The following is a 26,824-nucleotide window of genomic DNA, read 5'->3' on the forward strand; positions in this document are numbered from 1 at the left end:
CTTCAATGGCTGTGCGAAGTTGCTGGATATTGGCAGGAACTGGTACACGCTGTTGTATACACCGGTCCAGAGCATCCCAAACAGTGTGAGTATGCCGGCCATGCAAGAACTGGGACATTTTCAGCTTCCAAGAATTGTGTACAGATCCTTGCAACATGGGGCTGTGCATTATCCTGCTGCAACATGAGGTGATGTTCTTGGATGTTGGCACAACAATGGGCCTCAGGATCTCGTCACGGTATCTCTGTGCATTCAAAATGCCATCAATAAAATGCACCTGTATTCTTCGTCCATAACAGACGCCTGCCCATACCATAACCCCACCGCCACCATGGGCCACTCGATCCACAACATTGACATCAGAAAACCGCTCACCCACACGAGGCCACACTCGCTGTCTGCCATCTGCCCTGGACAGTGTGAACCAGGATTCATCTGTGAAGAGAACACCTCTCCAACGTGCCAAACGCCAGCGAATGTGAGCATTTGCCCACTCAAGTTGGTTACGACGACGAACTGGAGTCAGGTCGAGACCCCAATGAGGACGACGAACATGCAGATGAGCTTCCCTGAGACGGTTTCTGACAGTTTGTGCAGAAATTCTTTGGTTATGCAAACCAATTGTTTCAGCAGCTGTCCGAGTGGCTGGTCTCAGACGATCTTGGAGGTGAACATGCTAGATGTGGAGGTTCTGGGCTGGTGTGGTTACACGTGGTCTGCGGTTGTGAGGCTGGTTGGATGTACTGCCAAATTCTCTGAAACGCCTTTGGAGACGGCTTATGGTAGAGAAATGAACATTCAATACACGAGCAACAGCTCTGGTTGACATTCCTGCTGTCAGCATGCCAATTGCACGCTCCCTCAAATCTTGCGACATCTGTGGCATTGTGCTGTGTGATAAAACTGCACCTTTTAGAGTGGCCTTTTATTGTGGGCAGTCTAAGGCACACCTGTGCACTAATCATGGTGTCTAATCAGCATCTTGATATGGCACACCTGTGAGGTGGGATGGGTTATCTCAGCAAAGGAGAAGTGCTCACTATCACAGATTTAGACTGGTTTGTGAACAATATTTGAGGGAAATAGTGATATTGTGTATGTGGAAAAAGTTTTAGATCTTTGAGTTCATCTCATACAAAATGGGAGCAAAACCAAAAGTGTTGCGTTTATATTTTTGTTGAGTGTATATCCTTTTGTTTTTCCTGAATTCTATCAAGCTTCATATGTCAATGAAGGTTGATCTGGAAATTGCCCTTTGAGAACTAATTTTGGCAAAGGTCACAAAATATGATTTCCAACCCAATTTAGTCCAAATGTGGCAAACACTGAAGTAGATTACAAAATTATCTTTGACTTTATAATCTTCATACCCATGAGTACTAGTAACTGACATCCACCAAGACTGTTGGCCTTAGTGGATGTCTGTGCTCTCCAGTACCTTTTGTAGGTTTGACCTTTTTTCACCATTTGATCTCAGATTTAACCCATTTTGGACCAGTCTTAATCAGTTTTCCTTTTGTTTAGAGTTGCACAAAAAGATATCTTTGTTTTAAGCAGATTAACCCCCTACCACCTGCCTCATTTTGGCTTGTCAGTATCTCACAAATAAAAAGTGAAATTTCCCAACGATGGGATATACAAGCTTAGAAGGGGTTAAATCAAGTAAGACACATTATGCTGCTTCCATTTGAAACCTATGACAAATAAGATATTTGCTTTAAACCAGTGTAAAACATATTTGAAAGTCTTTAATTGCAGTTTATACTACTAGGTATATCGCAAATGTAAAAGAAGTCAAAAGTAGTTTTTCTCATAAATTCATGAGGTTTTAGTGATGCCATCATGATGTCACTGACACGACTTAATGGCAACTGACTGGCTGAATGCTAGAAGCTTTGGATCACCTTTCTAGCCCTGTTGCTTCTGGAATTATTCTGGAAAATGTATTTTTGGACATTTATGACATCATTACATGGTGTTTTTGTGAAGTGATGTCATTCATAACATTTGACAACAAATGACTTACCAATTCATATAGGTTTGGATAATCTTTTTACCCTGCTGGCTGCAGAAATGTCTTTGAACATGAATTTTTCCACATGCATTTTTTGACTGTATTGACCTTTACTGATCTGCTTTACCTGATCTGCTTCAAGAGTTTGTAATCTGGAGACACTCACCCAAGGAACATTCATACCAAGTTTAGTAAAAATCTACTCACTTGTTTCTGAGTTATTTTGTACTCAGTCAGACACATGATTGATTTCAATATGCTACCAGAGTAACACATCTGCAAGCAAGAAATAGCCAAAAGGAGTTTTCTTTTTCTTTCTTGATAACTTCCATGATTTCTGAATCATCAAATGAGTTGGCAGTTATTTGTTTGTTGACCAAGTAAGTGGTAATTTACTAATATTTCCAAATATTTGCCTTTTTTCCCCAAAATTTGTTTGTGTCCATAACCCAGTCTTTTTATAGTTGATTCTTCAACATACCATTATTGCATATTGATCAAATGCAAACTCAGCATGTGTCGTGACTGAATAACCAAGAGCTAAATTCATGCAAATAGAAGGCTGTTGCAGAAAATTCTAATGGTCCTGTGTGGGCTGTTAAATTCTTTATAGCTGTTTCATAAGTCATAGCGGCCACCCTTAATTGGAACATATGAATATTTTGTAATTATCCATGTTGTAACACACCACAGTGAATTTAAACAGGTTCTACATGCATGAGTAAAATAATTCTGGCTCATTTGCCAGATTAATCTGTTTTGCAGAAGGTAGGGGATAAAATCTGCTTTTTAAAAGGATTTACAAACGCTTCAGAGATTATTGCTGTAGTTCTGAGGTGACGTGTATGGAAGCCCCTTTTGGTCACCTAATTAAAAATGAAAATCCACACCTTATTTTTAACTCGTTAATAAGTTATGTTTTCACGTGAAATGACGTGAGATTGCAAATCAAAATTACAAAATACAAATTCAGAATTATGAGAGGCAAACGAAACAAAAATTATGAGACACAGAGTCAAAATTATTATGTTTTTTTAACAATGATGAAACAGATGTTTTCAGAGGTTTACTATCTCACAATTATGACTTAATATCTCATGCTTGAGCACAACTGGCTTAAACATTAACTTAGATAACCACTAATCGGCTAACTGAAAAGTTAACTGTGAACACTAAACCGTGAAATGGCTAAAGCATTTAGGTGAAGTTACCGCTAAATGAGAACTTTTACTATATGAATTTAGCTTTGGCAAGGCTCTTTGCGTCTAAAACTCTGAAAAATAGACCTCAAGAAATGGAATTTTAACATGGTGTAGCTTGAACATGGAGGCTCTCAAAAATGTGTAGCATGCCAAGATCAGATGATGATGGTTTATCTCATAAGACAGAATCTTATAATTGTGAATAAGTATCTGGTAAGTATGACTTAGGGACGTCTCCCTGTTGCAGATTTTTGGGCCCAATTTCATTCCAATTTCAAAATAGAAGAAATCTGGCCTGATTTCTTTTTAAATAGTATGTGAAAATTGTATTACCTACCATTTTTCTCCTCTCATGAGTGTAACTGATTATTGATAAATACACTAGAGTATGTTCAAGTCCTATTGCATAAATGTTTTTGCACATGCACTGGTGCATGCATGTGCAAAATGCAATTTCCATGTTTTTTCCCACAGTTTTCCAAATGGATAAAATGTGAGAAAAAAATTGGAGAAGCAGCATTTTGCTCATGCACCTGTTTATCTGCATTCACCTACTTCTACACGAGTACCCATGTTCTGCAGCGATATAAACCATTGTTGCAGTGTTTGGAGCTTATGTATTAAGTACCCTGGAAGTCACTCACGTGGAACCCCCCCCAGCCAATAGCAGAAGTGGGACTTTACACTCCAGATTTATGCACCGCTGAGCATGTGCATTTAATTTTTGGGGACAACAATTTATCCCAATACCTGAATTTTAAAAATATATTTATGACTTTCCTGATTGCTCACAAGCTAATACAAAGCTACTTTTACCAAAGACTACACTCAATTTCAGGCCCAATTGGGCAACCAAATATTTTTGTGCCAAAATTGTTTTTTTTTTGCACAGTTGGTATCAAAATCGGCAATGAGTGATCGCCCTTAGTCTCTTTTAACAGTGACTTAATATTAGCCTATTTTTTTATACAGTGCATCCAGAAAGTATTCACAGCATTTCACTTTTTCTGCATTTTGTTATTACAGTGGAACCCAGTTATGAAACATCCACAGGCCGAGTAAATTACTTGATATCCAATTTTTTTTATAATATCAGAGTTGCAAAAACAATGAATAATAAAGAATAATAAAAAAAAATCAAGACAGATGTAAAAATTACTCAACTTTATGAGGAATTCGTTATTGTAATACATTTCTTTATAACAAGTTTCCACTGTATCATGTGCCATAATCAATTGTAAAGTATTATCAGTTACGCAGTATTATATTTTACAGAGTGACATCAATCATTATGTTACTTTTTGTTGACACATCTACATGCATAATGCAAAATTTAGACAAAAAATACACCAGGTTCCGCCAATGAGCAACATTCCGTGGATACTGCCATCTTGGATCTCAGAGCAATGGTACGGCAGTCACGATTGGTCTGCGTCTAATACGATATCACTGATTGGTTGGGCGAGAGGCTTGGCCGCGAACTTTAAAGTGAAAATAATTGCCAACATTAATAATTTTCACGCTTTTGTGAGCAGCTTTTTGATGTGGGGATATACATTTCCTGAATAACAATAATATTTTTTGAATTTTTAAGTTCAAGAATAAAGTTGCCCCCTTGCACAACTCTGTTGCAAGTCTGAATTTGTGTTAATTAGCACTATCTCATCATTCTGACAAAGATTGTTGTGTGATTAAAAAACGTTTCAAAATAGGGAAGCAGCAATGACATTTAAAAGGTCAACAGTAAAGATTATTAGGTTCTATTTTTAACCACATCATATGATTTTCAATAGTGAGTGTGTGCAGGAGACAGCAGCTTTTTGCTCCATCTCAGTCTGAATCTTGAGCTCCTCCCCCCCGTGCGCGCGGGGCTCCATTTGATCAAATCCTTCAACTTGGACCACTTCGGCTCACACGCACTTTTTGCAACACTGCGTTAGTGCAGCGCTTTAACTTGCGCAGCAGTTCCACATCCACGCGGCGCTTCCCACCATCACCAGAGACAGAAAGAAGCCTCCAGCCGACTGTCGCGCGCCAGCAGCGATGCAGACGGAGGTCATGTTTTGGCCAAAGTGGCTCAGCGCGCTTTTCCCGGCGCTCCTGGCGATGCTCTGCCTGCTCCACGCAGCCGGAGCCGACATCACCTGCAGGTCTTGCCAGTCTGGGAATAAGTGGCGCGCACGGGAATTACCGCTTCACTTTGACACGAGTGAATCCGCAACAGGGCTGCGGCCAAAAGTTTTTGGACGCGGGGAAGAAGCGCGGAGCACCAACGCTGCAGGTGCCGAAAGTCGGAGCCGCCGTTGCGCAGCTGGATGCGCTCCGGAGGAAGCCGCGGAGGCGCGTTCGACATGGAATACAGGCGACGTGCCGGCAAAAGACGACACGAACGGAACAAAGACAAAAGTTTACCGCGGGAGCTTCGCTTCCGGCGTGCGCCACTGGACGCGCGCCAGGCGCAGCAGCGAGGTCCAGACCGGCGGTAAAACCACATCCACCGGCTTATCCCGGGGCGCAGACCCCGACCAGGGCAGAGTGCCGCGCTGGAGCGCAGAGGAGCGGAGAGCCGCGAGTCCGAGGCAGGAAGAGCTGAAAGTGAACAGTTCAACGTTCGCCTTGTCCGGAGATTCTTCCCATAACCAGGCCATGGTGCACTGGTCCGGACAGAACAGCAGCGTAAGTGCTTTACCGTGTTCTCTGTCAGCATCGCTGCTCACACAGATGCGTGTTGATGGCTGTCGGGAAGAAAGAAACAAACTCCCAGATGTTGACTTTATCTGTCAAGTTGGAGAGGCGCAGCGTTTGACAGCTGCCGTTCAGAGGCGCAGCTCACGTTTTCTCACACATTTGCACATTTCAGCACAAATGAAGTTCGGAAAAACAGAAATCTGTTAGTTTTTTAATCAGAAATTAACCATGTCGCACTATATTGTCAAGAAATAAAATTTTTAGTTTACAGCAGGGGCGTATTCAGACGTTTCTGGGGTGGGGGGCTGTGATCAGTCAACCTAACATTAGTCATGGCCAGTTGTGAAAAATGTCTACTGTTACTGTATGTATTCATCACAAACACAATACAGAAATAAATTTAAATATTTTCAAGCGCTAAGTGCACCAGAGCTTATCTGCAAAGATACATCAATACTGAAGACTCAAAATGATTTGAGATATTTCTCACCAAAAAGTACCACAGCTCTGTCTATGGCAACAACACCCCCTATGTTTTCTATTAAATGTTTAAGGACAAGGACTTTTAAATATTTAAAAGTTGTCCTCAAACTTGTCATTGTTAGAAAGTCATTGTGGGTGTTGTGCTGAAAGGTGATTTAGATGTTACTAGATAAGTTGGTCAAGCAAGAAGCTGAGAAATGACATGTAGAATTTGTAAGACTCTTGAAGGCCATATAAGCAGAATTATAGCAGCAAAAGAAGCTGTAGCGTAAGTTGCAATACTTTATTCTGTAAAAAACACATAAAGTGAAGTATGTTGATAAACATGTTCTGCTCTGTGAGCAATCAAATTTTGTCTGCGCATCACACGCCTGATGAAAAAGTGATATGACAAATATTAATAAATTAAAAATAATTATTGAAACCTGAAATCGTGGTCAAGGACATGGCTACGATTGCTGAACTACTCTACCACTGGATTTGTACCCAGTTATTTAATTTATTATTACATGCTTACATTTCTGGATGAGATACAGCACTGCTTTGCACAGCAGTGCCACCACAGGTCCAGTGTTGAAGTGCAGTCGGTATTAAAGAACACAGGAACTATGGATGTCCAGAGTTCATGTCAACGCTCAGTGCTAACATACCTCTGCATTCATAATTCTATGTTTTTGTTTAAAAAAAAGCAAATGTTCAGGTAAAGGATAAGGTGTGGGCTAGTTTTTGAAGCACTGCAAAATGTTTGACAACAATCTTTGGGAAACAAATTTGTTGTTGTGTTGTATCTCGACCCGAATGGTATCGTTGATGGCTGGGGCTCTGAAAAAGTAGTGTTACGAACACATCGTGGATGAGACAGGGTTGGTATTACAAAGACAAAATTTTCCCAGAAGGACAGTGGTAGCGTGTGCCGACATTTCTACTGAGCGTTGTGATGCTGAGATGGCGAGGACAGCTGCTTGTGTGACCTATGAAAGCAAACGTCGACTATATTTAGCATTAGAATTTGCTTTTTTTGTTGGCTAAGTGTGGTTAATGCTAATGTTTACCAGTTGACATTGGTAGCTGTTATCGGAAGGTGCTAATCGTGGTTGATGCTAATTTTGGCTGTGAATGCAAACCATTAGGGATGCAGTTGGCGTGACATTTACCAGAGCTAACCAAGGTTAGCGTTTTTTTTTTTTTTTCCAGAAATTGAAATGCCCCCTAATAATACAACCGCAATTCCAATGAAGTTGGGACATTGTGTGAAATGTAAATAAAAACAGAATACAATGATTTCCAAATCCTCTTCAACCTATATTCAACTGAATACACCACAAATACAAGATATTTAATGTTCAAACTAATAAACCTTATTGTTTTTGTGCAAATATTTGCTCATTTTGAAATTAATGCCTGCAACATGTTTCAAAAAAGCTGGGACAGTGGTATGTTTACCACTGTGTTACATCACCTTTCCTTCTAACAACACTCAATAAGTGTTTGGGAACTGAGGACACTAATTGTGAGTGTCATGACTGGGTATAAAAGGAGCTCCCAAAAAAAGCTCAGCCATTCACAAGCAAAGAGGGGGTGAGGATCACCGCTTTGTGAACAACTGTATGAAAAAAATAGTCCAACAGTTTAAGAACAATGTTTCTCAACATTTAAATGCAAGAAATTTATGGATTCCATCATCTACAGTCCATAATATAATCAAAAGATTCAGAGAATCTAGAGAACTTTCTACACATATGCGGCAAGACTGAAAACCAACATTGAATGCCCGTGATCTTCGATCCCTCAGGTGGTACTGCATTAAAAACCGTCATCATTGTGTAAAGGATCTTACTGCGTGGGCTCAGGAACACTTCAGAAAACCTTTGTCAGTTAACACAGTTCATCGCTACATCTGCAAGTTAAAACTCTACCATGCAAAGCGAAAGCCATACATCAACAACATCCAGAAACGTCGCCTTCTTTGGGCCCGAACTCATTTGAAATGGGCACACGCAAAGTGGAAAAGTGTGCTGTGGTCTGATGAGTCCACATTTCAAATTGTTTTTTAAAATCATGGACGTTGTGTCCTCTGGACAAAAGAGGAAAAGGACCATCCAGATTGTTACCAGCACAAAGTCCAAAAGCCAGCATCTGTGATGGTATGGGGGTGTGTTAGTGCCCATGGCATGGGCAACTTACACATCTGTGATGGCACCATCGATGCTGAAAGGTACATCCAGGTTTTGGAGCAACACATGCTGCCATCCAAGCAACGTCTTGTTCAGGGACGTCCCTGCTTATTTCAACAAGACAATGCCAAGCCACATTCTGCACGTGTTACAACAGTGTGGCTTTGTAGTAAAAGAGTGCGGGTACTAGACTGGCCTGCCTGCAGTCCAGACCTGTCGACCATTGAAAATGTGTTGCATTATGAAGCGCAAAATACAACAACGGAGACCCCGGCCTGTTGAACAACTGAAGTTGTACATCAAGCAGGAATGGGAAAGAATTCAGCTACAAAGCTTCAACAATGAGTGTCCTCAGTTCCCAAACGCTTATTCAGTGTTGTTAGAAGGAGAGGTGATGTAACACAGTGGTAAACATACCCCTGTCCCAACTTTTTTGAAATGTGTTGCAGGCATCCATTTCAAAATGAGCAAATATTTGCACAAAAACAATAAATTTGATCAGTTTCAACATTAAATATCTTGTCTTTGCGGTGTATTCAATTGTATATAGGTTGAAGAGGATTTGCAAATCATTGTATTCTGTTTTTATTCACATTTTACACAACGTCCCAACTTCATTGGAATTGAGGTTGTTTAACAATGTTTGCAATAAATCCAGCAATCTGGTATTTCCCAGGAAACTTTCACGTAGGCTATGGCCTGTTGTTTGGAGGAGCTAACTGAATGCTATTAGCTATTTGGGATCTTAGCTAAATTTGTTTGTTTATTTTATAAAGAAGTTTGAATTTCAGTCCAAAGTATGAAGCAGTGAATAAGGAGGGAAAGAGTGACCTTTGAAATCGAGAGAGCGATAGAAGGGAGCTTTAGCTTCAGAGCTTCTTCAAACCAGGCAGCTGAATTGATGTCTGCATAAAGCTGTTCATGTTGAGCGCCGTGTGTCTCTGTCCGTAGGGCAGGATTTTCAAGTAGCACTGTAGGTTGTGGGAGAGGTAAAGCAATTTCAGCTGCCTCCTTTCTTTCTGAAGCCACATTTCCTGAGCCACAGGCTGAAAACTGCATGCTAAGTTTTGCCCGCTCTTTGTAGCCTGCTTGCTTGTTGGCCTTTGATCTGTTGTAGTTATGGTGGGATTGAAAAGCTGAGGGTGTTTCAGTGTGTGTCAAGTGAAGTAGATCCTTTGCCTGAGGAAGGACTTTTCACGGTGCAGGTAATGAGATGTCTGTACAATTGTTACGTAGCCATGTAGCCATTAGACGGCACAACTGAGCATTTCATGCATTGTTTCGACATTTCACATTATGTCAATTTTATTTTTTAATTGTCTTCAGCAGGCTGAAAAGACAAATGGTTGGGGTTCAGAAAAATATCCAATTTCTGCTTGATCAAGGAGGAGACCGAATCAGCGTTCACATTACACCCTGAATTATTCTGGTGTCACCGACTGAATGGTCTCCCCTAAAAAATCGGTTCGCCCTGCCTTCACTGCACCTGCGTCATTTTGGAGCGTCAGCAGCGATTCACCGATTATTGCCTCGTTTCTGCTTAAAACAGACTTTTGAATGACTTTGTCATCTGATGGTTAATAATCACATCATGATCACTTTGGGTGTAGAGAGTCAGACTCAGAGAGTCCGACTCAGATGTGCTGCTGTGGCGTTCTTCTCAAGCGCAGTGAACGCAGGTCGGACCAGTTTTTTTGGGGGGGGGACTGTTTGGTCTGCGACACTGGATTTAACTTTTTTGAGCTGTTTCTTATCACTCAGTTGATGCACTTACATTTCTGGACCTACTGATGAAATTACACTTCAGGCCGTACGACCTTTCAAATTTCACAAAACTGACAAAATGTAGTTTCTACCGAGATCCAAGCATTATTATGTCAGTTTATTTTACAAATGTGCTGTAAAATTACAGCTTATTTTAATAAAGAGAACATACAGTATTTAACCTGGGGGAATACCATCGCGGATATTTTATTTTCATTTTAACACCACCTTCAGGAGGAAGCATGTGTGCGGATGCATGAGGTTTGGAAATTACGGGAAGTTACCTTTGACATCGGGAGATGTGCGTACAGAGGGCGTGCATGCTAACATTTGTGAGACGTCTTGTAAATCACTTCAGAGGTGTTATCTGGTTTCAGAAAAAGCATTTTTGGATTTAGACGTGTTTATTTCTTACTAACATTTACATAACATATTAGAAAAATATTAGATTTATACAGAAATAAACTTTTGGCGCATTTTACGCCATCTTGGTGTATTTTGTTCGAGCAACCAGCCAACTGACATCGTGCCTTTCTCTACCCTGATTGGCTGTCTCCATGTCCTTCAGCATCAGCATCAGTCAGGGGAAGCCCCCACGAGATCTATGACCTTGCTACCATAGACTGTATGGGTTGCTAGTATGGGTCGCTACATAGTTCCTTTCAGAGGAACTATTTTTTTTTTTTCCAGAAAGTGTACATTTTGTTAATATTGTCAATGTTGTATTATGCATCCACTACTTAAGGGCTGATAAGAAAAATTATAGTGGTGCCAAAATAAATGGGGTGTAGTTAAACTCAGCCTGAATAAAGTTTTGTCTGTCCATTGACATTAGCACATTTCTCTCTCTCTCTCTCTCTCTCTCTCTCTCTCTCTCTCACTCACCCACTCTCACACACACACACACACACACACACACACACACACACACACACACACACACACACACACACACACACACACACACACACACACACACAAAACCTACTGTAAATTCTTCATGCAGTAGCAACAGAAATGTAAAACGTCATCACTTACTAAATGATGGTTGTTTTCTTAAAGTGCAGAAAACGTCTACGTGTTCATTAGCATGCTTTGTTTTTACACATCTTTTTCATCTTTCATCTCATTCATACAAAAAAACAAACCTATTCACTAAATTTCCAGAAACCACGAGGTATGATTCAGCTGCTACCTTTATTTAGCTCTCCTGATGCAGTTTGAGCAGCAGTAGTGATTTTTGGTATGGGTGAATCAGCTTATGTGGGGGCAGCAGTCACGACGCTGTGAGCATGAGTACTTAAAAACAAAAAATCATCTGCACTGCAAAGTAGTTTTCTTGTCACTGTGTGTTGAACTGGCAAATTGGTGCCCCCTGCAGCTGCACAGGCACTAATGGTACACAGGAGCAGTGTGAGAAAGGAGAGGGAGGGGCGCGTGGCTGACAGTTCACCTCTGGGTTGCTCTAATGGAAGGGTCAACGGGGGGTGGTTAGTGTGCTAAAGTCAGTTACCCCTTGACTTTCTTCTAAATAACGCAAATCTCATTCATAATATTATAAATACAGGCCTATAATTCCTGCACATTTTTTTCTGAATTGTGTGAAATGCCTAATATAAATAGGTGATACAAAACAATTAGGTGAATTGGTTTAGTCCTGACTTCTGTTCGTGAGTGAGGCGGGGGTGTGCAGAAAATGGTCAAAGCCATCAGGTGCCCAATTTAGGAGAAAAAGAAAAGGAGGAGAAACCAGCAAAGGATAACGGTATGCAGCTGTGTTCTCTCTGTATGATTACGGTATCCATGTCATGAATGAAGGGCTAATGTTAATTGGTGGTGTAACATGTTTGTTGTCCTTCTTGCTGTGAAGCTTACTAAGTTGCTATGCTTATACAACAATAATTCAGTCTTAACTCAAGAAACACAGCATTTAATTTCACCATAAAATTGTACTCAAAATGGTCAGACAAATTAGATTAGATTAAATTAGATAGAACTTTATTGATCCCTTGGGAAGACTCCCTCAGGGAAATGAACTATTAGGCGTTTTAAAATTATTATTTTGCACACTACTAAACGGCATAAAAAGGGCGGCATAGTGGCTTAGTGGTTAGCCTCACAGCAAGAAGGTCATGGGATCGATTCCCACCTGTGGCCTTTCTGTGTGGAGTTTGTATGTCCTCCCCATGTTTGCGTGAGTTCCCTCCGGGTGCTCCGGCTTCCTCCCACATCCAAAGACATGCAGGTTAGGTGGACTGGAAACTTTAAATTGTCCATAGGTGTGAATGTGCTTGTGTGTGTGTATATCTATATCTATATCTATATCTCTCTATATATATATATATATATATATATATATATATATATATATATGGTCCTGCGGCAGAGTGGCATGCTGTCCAGGGTGTCCCCCACCTCATGCCCTATGACTGGCCTTTAATTGGAGTGAACGGTTGAAGATGAGTGAGTGACAGTAAACTGGACTTTGACAGAGGGATAATAATAATAATAATAATTAATTGTAAAATATTTATGAAACATTGTGACGTAAATTGGCTGAAGCTGAGTTACAGGTAATTAAAATAATTTTTTAACTAGTGCAAACAAATCTGTTATTTTTGGGTGGATACTTTAGAGGAGAAATCTCAAATATTGATAATACTGAAAGACAGATTAATATGGCGTCTAATGACAGACATTTAGCATGTAGGGGCATGTTTATTCAAAATTTCAATTCATGGGTGTTTTGTATAAGAGTTATATTGAAGCCTGCGGTGTTTTGATGCATATTTCATTTGCAATTTCAGAGACATTTCTAAAATATTAAAAATAATAATAAAATAATAAAAAGTGTCTGTTTGTGCAAAATTGTGTGTTTTTTGGACGGGGTGGGTAGAAGTCACTTTCTGCCGACTCCAGCAGTCAGGAGGAGTTTACTCTGATGTGGCAGCAGTGCAAAGGATTCTGGGAGAACTGCAATGATAAATAATTGTGATTTAAAGTGATACTTGAGAATCTTTCATGTTGGATCTTATGGTGAGTTTATTAAAGTAACATAGATGTTAAAATGAAGAAGAAACCTTGGGCACCTTGAGTGTAAATTGTATTTCACAGACTTTAGTCTTTTATGTAGCTGCTACAGGTGTTTGTGACTAAAAGGTTATTTAAGAGTTATTGTCCCCACTTACTGTTATGAATGGATAAAATTCCTCTGCACCTGTAAGATGACCCTGTGCTTTTCAGATGTATTTTCTGACAAATAAAAAAATCCCTTGTTTCATATTATGTACCATAATCCAATGTGAAATCACTGTTGTGCTTTTGTTTTTTGTTTTTAGTCACCAAATATTATGCAGCATTTATGTTCTTTCTTTCAAGGCAACAAATGTTCCATTTTGGAAAGGACATGGGAACTTGCACATTTTGTGTTAAATCTAAAAGTTTGAGAATATATGCAGATATATGCTTTGTGGAATTCCAAAATTGTAATCTGAATTAAGATTATTGCTAAGGAAGTATTGCTTTCAACTTTGTTTTTGCATGTTTGTTTGATTGTTACTTGAAAAACTCATAAAGGAATGAACAAATTGCAAATAAAATTGAAGAACAGGTCGCAGGTTAGGAAGTAATTCATTCAGTTTTGGATGTGATCCGGAATATTTTGTTGAATTGAGATCCAGAAGAATGTTTGGCACATAGCAACATTTAACTCAAAATTCTGAGAGGATGTTGATGAAATTTAGTGAGCAGACAGATAAAAATCCCTCCTAGAAAGGAGGGATTTTATTTCAAATATGACCTGAAACATATTTTGGAATTCAGGATACAAAAGATATTTTTAGTATTCAGGAACATTTAATTGAACAAATGTATTAACAATGAACTTCAACAATATTTTGTGAGCAGATGAATAATGGCCAAGTAAATACTTTATTTAATTTTTGAGTCCATCCGGAACATATTGTATATCCAAAATTTAGAAGCATGTTGATGATATGGCAACACTGAACTCAAAAACGTTTGAATGGATCTATATATATATATATATATATATATATATATATATATATATAGTGACAAAGTGACAAGTGACAAAGTTTTTTTATTCGGCACACAAAATATTCAAATAGAAAAAAATGAACAATTCCACAAACAAACACAGACAAAACTAGTGAGTCCGAAAGGGTGTGGGCTGAAGCAAAGCTTATTAGCGCCCACCCCTGCTAGTACAAGTCCAACAATTCTAATCAGTCATATTTACATAAATACAAATTCACTACTACATGTCGACACACAGACATACACATCAATATACTATTCACTTATAATTATATTTATATAGTACCAGATCACAAGAAAGTCGAATCAAGGCACTTTATGCCAGTAAGGACTAACCTTACCAACCCCCAGAGCAAGCACTAGGCAACTGTGGTGAGGAAAAACTCCCTATAAGGAAGAAACCTCAAGCAAACCAGGCTCTTGGGGGTGACCCTCTGCTTGGGCTGTGCCATATATACCTATATACTTTACAAACATAAATATATACATACATATATATACACAGTCACTTATATACATATACACCTACCCATATCTATATATCTACATACGCATATACATACCCACACATTCAAATATACAATAAGTCCCACTTATAAATTGAACATTCCATATAAATCAAATTATATTTGCTTCTTTATGATACTTAGACATAATGTTCTTTTTGAGTAGATTCTTAAATCTTACTAAGGTACTACTCATTCTAACCTCTGTTGAACATTTGTTCCATTTCCTCACCCCAACCACAGACACACAAAAACCCTTTACATTTGTTCTTACTGGTGGTTTCATAAAAATTGCACAACCTCTTAAACTATATCTGGATTCCCTCAATCGGAACAGACTCTGGGCATGTCTCGGTAAGGCTTGGTTTTTCGCTCGAAATAAAGTTTGAATTGTAATGTAATCGACCAAATCTATGAATTTTAATAAATTTAAAGACACAAATAGAGAATGAGTTGGTTCACGATATTGTTTATTGCAGATGATTCGTATGGCTCGTTTTTGCAAAAGGAATATTGGATTGGTATTTGATTTGTAAGTGTTTCCCCATGACTCAACACAATATGTCATATATGGTACCATCAGAGAATGATATAAAGTAAGTAACCCTTCTTGCGGCAGTAGGTCTTTGGCTTTATACAAAATGGCTATAGTTTTTGACAATTCTGATTTCACATAATTTATATGTGGTTTCCAGCTAAGTTTATTATCAATTATAACACCTAAAAATTTATTCTCTGTTACTAACTCAATTTCCCTATTGTTTATAGTTAAATTTTTACATTTGGGTGCCTGTTTATTTCCAAATATAATACATTTAGTTTTCCCAAGGTTGAGTGACAACTTAAACCTTAAATTTTTCCAGTTCTTTCTCCACTATGTCCAGAAGCTGTTCAAGATTTTCACCGCTACAGAACATAGTTGTATCATCCGCAAAAAGGATACATCTCAGTGAACTCGACACCCAACTTATATCATTTATATAGATTATAAACAACAAAGGACCCAGCACTGAGCCCTGCGGCACCCCACATGTGACATCCCTGAGTTCAGAATTTGTATTATTGAATTGAACATACTGAAATCTGCCTTGTAAATAACTAGCTATCCATTCATATGCCAGACCTCTGATTCCATATTTCTGCAGTTTAATTAATAGTATTCCATGGTTAATTGTGTCAAACGCTTTCTGTAAATAAAAAAAAACACCTATTGTGTATTGTTTATTGTCAATTGCAGTTGCTATACTTTCCACAAAGTCCATCAAAGCATGTGATGTAGTTCAAGACCTTCTGAATCCATATTGTTCTTCACAAATGATGTTATGCTTCAGTAAATAATCATTTAATCTTTTAGCAAATATTTTTTCCAAAATTTTGGAAAATTGTGGCAGGAGTGATATAGGTCTATAATTAGAAAATGTGTGTTTGTCACCAGTTTTAAACAGAGGAATTACTTTGGCTATTTTCATTTGAGAAGGAAATTTACCAGTACTTAGTGACATATTGCAAATATAATTGAACGGTTTTACTTTTTATGGTATATAAAAAGTTTTATATATATATATGATATATACGGTTATATATATAACCGTATATATCATAAACATTTTTATGATATATACGGTTTATATCATATATATGATATATAACATATATCATATATATGTTATATATCATATAACATATATGATATATATATATATATATCATATATATATATATATTATATATATGATTATATATATATCATATATATATATATCATATATATATATATATCATATACATATATATATATATGATCTTTGCTTTATCTTGATTTATTTATTTATTTATAAGTTTTATGAGCATATCAATAATTTCTTAGAAAACAAGGGTTGCCGCTAAATACAAGCAAGTAGATATTTTGGTGCTGGGGAGTATGTGATATCAGCTGTCTGAGTGGCTTCTAGTTACATCATGTCTTTTAACTTTAATTAACATGGGAATAAAAAAAGACTGAAGTACGCCGCTGAAAATCAGCACTGGAGTTCAAATAGACTCGCTTGCTGAGAAGAATGATATGTGGACAGAACTGCAGACTTCAGAGTGAAAATGTAATTCGGTTGGACTGTGAATTCCAGGCACTGGAACATATAAAATAATCTCCCCCTCCCGCCTTCTCGGCGTCCGCGGCTCTGAACACGGCGTGAAAGCCCGTCTCTAAAGTCTGCTTCCTGCTTCTGTAGCTGCACAGCTCAGTGCTGCACCTACACCATTTAGGTCTGTCTGGAACAAAACCAATTACAGTCAAAAACATATCGCCGGCCTCCACGCTCCAGACCTGCCTTCTCACCGAAATTCCGTCCAGTGCCCGAGGTGTTTCTGTGGGCTTGTCAAAGTACTGCGGCTCAATCCAGAAGTGACCTTACAGCAGAAACAACATAAATATCTTAAAAATGTCAGCAGTACTTATACTTTTTTCCTCCCAGTTGTCATTATGGCAGTTGCTTTTGCACAACAGCCAATTTTGTGTTTATTCTCAAAAACGAAACAGCCATTACCGTTTTATTACATGGTTTGACTTTTGCATTATGAATAGATGGTCTATACTAGTGAGTGAATACTTTACTGGAGACATGCAGGAATCCGGCCTCCTGCATTAAATATGGAGTGTGGTTGCATTAAACAGGAGCAGGCGTCTTCAGTCTTTACAATCGGAGCTGCTGTAGAAATAAACAGATGAGTCAACAGCGTAACACAGAGCTGAAATGAAAAGGATCCAGATAAGGGCTTTGCTGCTTTTAATATTTAACCTTTAAGGCATTAACATTATTTGTTGTGTAACCGTCTCACATTACTGGAAGCGTGTACGTCAAATTGAATTAAAGCTTATAGTGATGATTCACTGAACTTTGGCCAATACAGTCACATACAGCCAAAAATATACCTGTAAACAAACGAGCTACACACACACACACACACACAAAATGGGGGAGTGCGTTAGTCTATCACAGCCAGCTTGTGTGTTCAGTAACTCGCAAACAACTCCGAACCTCCAGTGCTGAAAAATTAAGCCTATGTAGAAGTGTCAAAGCTTGCAGTTCCTTGAATGGCCACTTGAGGCTTTCTCCCAAAATGAGCCCCTCCTCACAGACATCCATGTTAAAATGCCCATCTTTAAAGCAAAAATAAACATGCTTGCACCATGATGCAATTTTTTTCCTCTATAGCTAGTTTCCCCATTCACAACAACAGTGCAGGGGTGAATTTTTGCATAACTCAACTGCTGAAGCTATTTTATGCTATAAAGTTATGAACAAATAGGGGTGTGGTATCTCTGGATGACGGCTAGTATGTCCGGTCAAGTTGGCCATCTGCTAGCTGGTAACAGTGCTACTAACTACTGTGGAGTCAAGCATGTTTGTATATTCTGATATAGTGTTACAAATATCTGAGATATAGCTTGTTGTATTGTTAGTTATACTGATGGACATTCTAAGGAGTACTTAATTAGTATTTCATTTGTACATTGTGCTGTTAGCACTTAGCTTAACTTCACTGATGGTGCCACAAGTTGTAAGGCAAGTTGATAGTCATAATTTTTATTACCCACACTCACTACAAAAACAACCACAAAAATATATAGTAACCAAATGCCCAGACCAGTGTTAGCCTGTTAGCTTTAGCTTGCTTGGTAATGATCAGATGTGGTTGTGTTTGGGTTTCATTCACCCCGCCACATGATGGTCTTGCACATGTGCCACCTACTTACCCTTTTATGGGTTGGCCGGGAGTTAGGTGGAGTCAGGCACGGCCAACGTTAGCAACATCGAGAACTGTTGCATTTGAGTTTCAAACCCAGTCCCGTACGTATGTATACAGTCTATGGACTCACTCCAGCAGGCTGTGTGGGCATGTCACAGACTGCCCACCTGCTCAATGTTTCACAGGATGCACAGGAAACGACATATGGACCTCTGTGACATATGTCACAGAAGTCTGAACAAGCTGTTTCAGGACTATAATTTGTTTATAGCAGAAGAGTTTCTATATTTCTTGTTGTAGAATTGTTGGACTTTGACAGTGTTTAACATGAAAATCCAACCATATATAACTGTCAAAGATACATATAAACTGACTTTGCATGGAACGTTGTCTTTAATGACTCTTTTCCTGCTGGCTGTAGCTGCACAAGTTTGTTTCGATAATCCTGTTCAGGTCAAATCAGTAGTCATTGACCTGAATATGACACTTTGTTCAAGCAAACCAATAAAGCAAAGAAAGTGTAATTCTGTTTATGCAGCATATTTCTGTGCGTCTGTTTGAAAATGAGTGCTAGCGGAGCTGCAGCTGCAGAGTGACTGATACTGTCGATTTGTAGTGCTGCACTTGGGAGGCTTGATTTCACAGCACGGGGCCCCCCAGCACTTTCATTGCAGCGCTGAACACAACACACTTAACTGACAGTGATACTATAAACCCAAACTCATCCTATGCCAAGATTTCACTGTCGCAGTTAAAAAGTTACTGAATCCATAAATCTCTCTTAATCAGTGAACTAAACTGCAGTACAAAAACTCGAGACATTCAAGGAGTCAAAGGGTGGTCAGTTCTGGAAGCGTGTGCTGGTGCTATGTGTTGCCACATCTACCACACCGTGGACCCACCTTGGGTCTTGGATGCCATGCAACCGATTGGTCCATTTCCACCTCTTGCAAGTAACGGTCTGTCTGCTAGAGCCAGGTGAAATGTAGGTGTCACTTTGGCCTTCGCCAGCTGCAATGGTCTTCAACACTGAGGCACCTGCATGCTGGATCATGCTTTGGAAAACATGCCACACTGTCAAAATGTCATTGATGAGGTTCTCTCACAATGCAAGTGATGAGCCTTATTTCATGGCTCATCTCATCTCACTCAAAGATCGTCCAAAGAGACCAAGTACCAAAGACATCTAGTTGTTGCCTGAGGTCTCTGGTTGGCATCTGAGACTTGCAACCACACAATAAGACAGGAAGCACCAAGACCCTAAAGACTTGGACCTTTGTTCTCCTGCCAAACACCTCAGTCAAGCAACTTCATAAGCTTTTTCCAAGTGTGTCGTTACCTCAATGGCTGAGGAGCAGTGTGTGTGTGTGTGTGTGTGTGTGTGTGTGTGTGTGTGTGTGGGGGGGGGGGGTTCTGGATGTGAGCACAACTGTGTGTGACACGTGGATTCTCTTAGCGAAAAGGTGCCACAGAGAAAGAAGGTTGTTGGCTCTTCTCATCTTTGCAGCTGTGGGTGCATGAACATAGTGAGGAAGTTTGATGTCATGATCCCGAGCCACTTTTGTGTTCAGATCTAAGCAAATCTTGCTCAAATAAGACCACCGAGATTAGATTAGATTAGATTAGACAGAACTTTATTGATCCCTTGGGAAGACTGCCTCAGGGAAATTGAGGTTCCAGCAGTATTGTATAGCAGCACACAGGGTAAAAAGCACACAGAGTATCAAAAGTAAAAAAAGAAAAACAGTTTGCAATATAAATACCAAACATACTGATCAATACCGGTTTACTGGCTGCTACTTTTCCTCTCATTCCTGTCCCCTATCTTCCTGTTACTCCTCCTCCCCCTGAGTGAGGAGTTGCACAGTCTGATGGCCTGAGGGACAAAGGAGTTTTTCAGTCTGTTGGTCCTGCACTTGGGAAGGAGCAGTCAGTGGCTGAAAAGGCTCCTCTGGTTGCTGATGAAGTTGCAGATGGCGTTGCTCCTCTGGTTGCTGATGATTTGCGTAGGAAATAAGCTGTCTTAAAGCAGAACATCACTGTTCAGATTCAGTAAAAAAACCTATTACCAACTCCAGTCTGAACAGTGTCTTTCATCCAGAACATTTGCAAACCCAGATACTCAGATTCCTTTCTCACCTTCTCAAGTGCTGCATCCACTGATTATGCAGCGATCACGGCATCATCCTCGAAGTCAGTGCCAGTACCATAAATCTTTCCTTGAAAAACAGAAAAGCACCTAATCCGCTGGTTCCACAACCGATGTAAGCGCTGAACAGTGTCGGAGCCAGAACACCTCACTGACGAACAAATCAGTGAACTGAACCACAGTATATAAAAGCTCGTTCCTTCACCATGCATGCATAAGAACTGCTGATAGCTTTCATCAACATTTACAGGCAAAAAAGAAAGAAACGCAATTCATCAAGCAAACAACTGTGGCATTCTGGGTAGTGGGACAACAGCATTGGGATTCTGGGAAAATGGCTTCAAGGAAAAGAGCAACATCGCTGCTGGAGTGTCGGCACATTGCTGGGATGGATGTAAAACATGCAGGGGGACAGTTTTATTTACATTATGAAATGTCAGGCGTTGGCGTGTCAGACAGGTGGGTTCAGTTTACTCTCGAGCTTTGATTTTTCCAGAGACATATGGCAGTGCGGTGCTCAAATGTCCTCACGTCACCCTGGCCACTTGGCAACTGTTGGAACAGTCATTTCCATTTTTTATTTCCCAGTAGTCAAATGCATAACTTCTTCACTGGGACCCAGCTGCATCAGAGTTCTGCAAATTCCACATAAGGGCACTCTCGAGAGGCGACATGGGCGTCTTCATTACAAGTAAAGCATAATTAAGGAATTCGCTTGTAGTGGAGTGCAAGCGTGAGTTTCCAGAGCAGCTCTCGCTGTGAGATCACTCACATGTGTGTTCGGAGGTGAATAGCTCATGAGGATTTAAACTTGTGCCCCTTCTGCCCCATCGTTTATCCTTTAATTAAAAATTCTCGCATTTTCCTTGTGATTTCTTATTCTGTCAAGGCAACATAATGGCACATTTGAGGGTTTTTTATTAATATTTTTAACATCCAGTAACAAATTCAGTTTCAAGCTTGATTTTCTGTAATATATAAATGGCTGAAATGAGAGGATTTTTTTGTAAAAATGGAGACTAAACACAAAAAATTTGTCATTGCAGGACGGGCCGCTTGTGGAGAAGAAATGTCACTGAAATCAAATATTTCAGTGAATTACTGGATGTCCACATGTAGGACTTACCTCTGTTGATACAAGACATTTCTACACTAACTTGATGCAATTCAATTTCAATTTATTTTGCTTGCATAGCAAGCAGGAGCATCAGGGTGCAAGGCGTGGAGGACCCGAATGAGGCCAGGGTCCAAAGCAAAGTAAGATGGGATCCATGGCAGTTCCTCCAGACCATGTTCTTCCCAGTAAACCAGGTACTGGATTCCCCAGCCCTGCGAGGAGCAGACACGAGCCGCTGCACAACGAATATAGGACTGCCGTCGATATACCGGGCAGGCAGAGGGGGATTGACTGGAGGGCAGAGCGTGCTGGACTTCACTGGCTTGACATGGCTGACATGGAACGTAGGGTGGATGTGCATGGTCCTGGGGATTTTCAGCCTGACTGCAACTGGGTGGACCACGTTGGTAATAGGAAAGGGTCCAAGTAACCTGGGAGCGAGGTTCCTTGACTCCAATCAGAGTGGCAGGTGCTTGGTCGAGAGCCATACCTTCTGGCCTGGAATGTATGATGGAGCGGGAGTCCTTCTGTGATCCGCGGCTATTTTGTAAACCACTCCCAGGTTCTCCTGTACTTCCTCACCAGGGTCAATATGGACAGGATCATGGAATCTGCACCCATGGACTATATGGAATGGAGAGAAGCTTGAAGATGAAGATGGTAAACTGTTATGTGGCAGTTCCACCCAAATACTTGTCCCACATGTCAAGGGCAGCAAACAATGTTTTTTTTCTGTGCGCGTGTGGTCCCTTCCACACGCCACACACCTGTGCTCTCGTGTCCAGATCTGAGTCAGATTGAGCTTGGACATGCGTAGGATGAGTCGGATTTGAAAAACAGGTCTGATTGCTTTCTGGCTCGAAATCAATCACAACTGAATCAGCCTTCAGCCCGGATTAAGTCTAACATCTAAACAGCAATGCTGTGTCTGAAAGGGAATAATGAATAACAACCTGATCTCTTTGCATGCCTTACTTTGTGCTCAGATTATGCACTGTGTTGGCAGTTGGTTTGGACATGCCCTAAATGCAATTTATGCACTATGCACTTTAAAGCATATGCCATAGATCACAAGATCCACAGAGTTTCTACCAAAAACCTCCTGCTATTTTTGTTTTACTGTTGTTTTAGCCATTTGTCATCTCTTCTTCGCGCTGCCTCCGTGTGGATACTGCCCCTGCAGCCGGAGCTGGTATTGCAATTTGCAGATATGTTCATTGTGAAAGAAACAGACAAAGAATGCTTGAATGGAATGTGACACCATGTGTGTACTCACAGTCATGTAGTTAACAACTACGCTTGCAGCTTAAGCCTCATTCGTTAGCTTGGGCTGGAGCAGTCGAGGGCCAAAAGTCTGCAGGATTTTATTACTGTGCATTGCATGAGTGGGAAATTTATTTAGTGACTGGAGTCTTTGCTAGCAGTGAAACTCTGCAGATGGTTGGCCCATCATAGTTTGAGATCTACAGAGCCAATATGAGACAAACTGCTTCTGTGGCATTCAGTCCAACAAGAGTAAACTGTAACATCGTCAAATGACAAAATTAAACTCTACTGAGACACCAAAGCAACATGCACGTGGATTTTGCATCTAACTGATGAGTAGTAAACCGATCACATACAGTCCTTGAAGCATTCAGAGAAACTGGCATGCCTGCTGTCGCTGCTGACAGTCTCACACTACCTCTCGAAATGTTGAGTCTATTTATGGTTTTCCATGCATTCTCATAGCTGTGGTAATCATCGCTTTACTGCATGCTCTAGATTTGTTTTAGCAAAGTCACGTCTGCTGTGCCGCGGTTTTCTCTGGAGCCCATCAATCCTTCATAATTTGCTCATTTTCAAACATTTGAAGGCTGTCAGCGCCACATGGAGTGGGAACATGAGCAATAAATTGAACACATTTGCAACCTGCTCATTCGAGATGGCAACTCAAACTTGCTATTTCGACAAACAAATTGCATTGGACATATGCTAAACTGACAAGAGTTGTCCACCAGGGAAATGCAGTTAAGGTAGAACATGCCCATTAATAAGCCACATTATCTGTGTTTTCTGAACAGACTGTGCATTCATCCCTTGTAGAAAATACTTTGGTACAGAGTTGAAGGAGGTGTTAAGGGCCCCTTCGAATGTGGTCGAATTGCGCATGGAGCAGGAATCATATGCAATACATGTAAAATCGTAGCTGCCTCTAACGGCTCGTACACCTGTTGCTACAACTATTTGCACACACCAGCGGATGAAAGACAGAGTGTGCACTGTGAGATCCTATTTGATCCCTCTTGCGGCAGGTGTCGGCCAAATTCTACCTGACACATGAACATCTACACCATTTGCTTGGCACTTAGAAAATGTGTGGCAATCATGCTGTTAGCATGAAAACAGGCAGCAGACGATCACTTTCAAGCTGAATGTGAAATCTGTCGAAGTGCCCCACGACTATGAAGTGCTCCCCCAACATGTGCATGCGTATGGTTTGCATGCCCCACTGCAGGCGAGGCGCCGCTCATCTGATCACTCAGTGAGACCTTGGTCTGTGCACTGAACAGATGGGGGTGTGGCTGGCTGCTAACAGCTGTTGAGACATCTCTGGTCTTGGACATCACAGCTGCACAACAAGTAGCATGTGTGCTTGCTGTCCTCACGTGGAAATACATAAAAACATATATATTGCAACGGGCTGGAGAAACGGACTGTCAGTTCATGTGGACACACAGCAGGCAATCTGAACGTCATGTCTGTCTGACAGGACATGTGTGCGGGCCCGGCCCGACACACGTGTCCTCTGAGTGGTGCAGAGCTATATGACAAGCCAACAGTGCAACAAATACGCCACTGTCACTCACATATCAGCAGAAATACCCCATAACAAAAGCTGTTTGGTCAGTTATCACAGTGCATTTTTTTTTCTTTTTTTTTTTTTAAATGCATTCATCTGCTTGTTGATTTTAGCCATTTCATGCTCCTGTTATAAGACAGTGAGTGTAGCACAGTGGTAAAGTTTCCGTCTGGTAATCAGAGCTTTTGTAAACTGCAGGTTTGAATCCCATGAATGGCATTTATTTTTAATGAACCAGGGTTATTTAACCGCAGGGTTCTGTATTGCGTCCTCTTTTATTTATTATTCATAGCAACCAAGTGATATTCAGTAATTCTACAGCTGGTTTTTATTTTATTGTTCTCCACATCAGCGGCGTAAGGTGGTGCACCACGTCCCAGCTGCTTGCACTGTGTTCCTGCTCGCACCACACCATCGCATGCACGACACCGTTGCAGCGGGTTCTTTCATGCCTGCCTGTTGGCTCGTTGTTTTCGTGGTTTGCTCATATGAGCTCGTCCGTCGTGATTCGCCCTGATTTGTACTTGTGCGTACTATATGTGAATGGGCCCTAAAGGATGATTGTTGCAATTTTTCATAAGTCTTGTTGCTTTCACACTTTGCAGTTGCTTGTTTTTTGAGAATTTCTCAAAGTGTGCTTTTGCTTAATATTTTAAACTATGTCAAAGTTTTACTTCACTTTTCACAAAGCAGCAGCTGTCATGCTTCACACATGTGCAAGGGTTCAGATTTAAATTGGGTGAAAATTGCACCAAGGACCTTGGAGGAGTAAGGGAACAAACAGACAAGCAAAACCTTTGCCATTTTAATCCAATGACATTGGCCTTTGGCAAAACAAATCTTTGAATGATAATTTCAACATTACTATTCTTCCACATGCAATGTTTGGTGCGAATCCACCAAAGGTCTTGGAAGAAGTATAAACAGACAAACATTTCTCCAACTGTGGTGATGTGTATCATAATAAGTTCTTGTTCTTGCTGCCAGTTTGTGGCCATAAACCATTAACAATTTTATGCTAGTGATGGGGATCGCTTCCCGCCCTTTCTGTGTGGAGTTTGCATGTTCTCCTCATGTTTTCATGGGTTCCCTCCGGGTGCTCCTGTTTCCTCGAACATCCAAAGACATGCCAGTTAGGTGAATGGGAAACGCAGGGGTGTGTGTGAGTGTGAATATATTTGTTTCTCTATATGTGTCCCTGCGACAGACTGGTGTCCTGTCCAGGGTGTACCTCGCCTCATGCCCTATGGCTGCTGGGATAGGCTCCAGTTCCCCTTTGATCTTTAATTGGAGTAAGCAGGTATTGAAAATGGATGGATGGATGGATGGATATTGATGTGGGTATTTACTGCCCCCTGTTGGTTGAATGAAGACTATGACATGTAGCAACCTGTACTGTTGTTAAACTGCAGAGGTTAGTGTTTGCCTCAGTGACTGTAAAAAAACTTTTTAATACAACCAATTATACAGTTAGATGCCTACCTTAGCCTAGCCGTCCTCTACCATGCTGTTCTTCACTGAGTCATTACAAGTAGATTGCCTTTCAGAAAGAGACCCTCATTTGCTTATGTTTTTAAATTTGATATTGTGCTTATGTTTTTAAATTTGATATACTAAAGGTTTGCATGTGTAAAAATTTGTGCAAACATGATTGCGCTCACCAGTATACCTGTATACGAGGTCTATTAGAAAAGTATCCGACCTTATTATTTTTTTTCAAAAACCATATGGATTTGAATCACGTGTGATTACATCAGACATGCTTGAACCCTCGTGGGCATGCAAGAGTTTTTTCACGCCTGTCGGTTACGTCATTCGCCTGTGGGCAGTCTATCAGTGAGGAGTCGCCCACCCTCTCGTCGATTTTTTCATTGTTTAGGAATGGCTCAGAGACTACTGCTTTGTTTGATCAAAATTTTTTCAAAACTGTAAGGCACAACTGAGTGGACACCATTCGATAAATTCAGCTGGTTTTCGGTAAAAATTTTAACGGCTGATGAGAGATTTTGGTCTGGTAGTGTCGTCGTAAGGACGGCCCACAGCGCCTGACGGTGATCTGCGCTTCAAGGCGGCAGCGTC

General features: G+C 40.4%; 1 protein-coding gene across 1 annotated transcript in view; it reads left to right on the forward strand.

Moving 5' to 3' along the window:
• Positions 1-4,999: 4,999 nt before the first annotated feature.
• The window catches only part of LOC117525749 (VPS10 domain-containing receptor SorCS1), a 509,976-nt gene continuing 488,151 nt past the window's right edge, over positions 5,000-26,824 (forward strand). The window contains 1 exon segment of the mRNA XM_034187684.1: positions 5,000-5,892. Coding sequence (XP_034043575.1) covers positions 5,260-5,892 — 633 coding nt within the window. The 5' untranslated portion in view covers positions 5,000-5,259.

Source organism: Thalassophryne amazonica, chromosome 15 (assembly GCF_902500255.1).
Source record: "Thalassophryne amazonica chromosome 15, fThaAma1.1, whole genome shotgun sequence".
NCBI lineage: Eukaryota > Metazoa > Chordata > Actinopteri > Batrachoidiformes > Batrachoididae > Thalassophryne > Thalassophryne amazonica.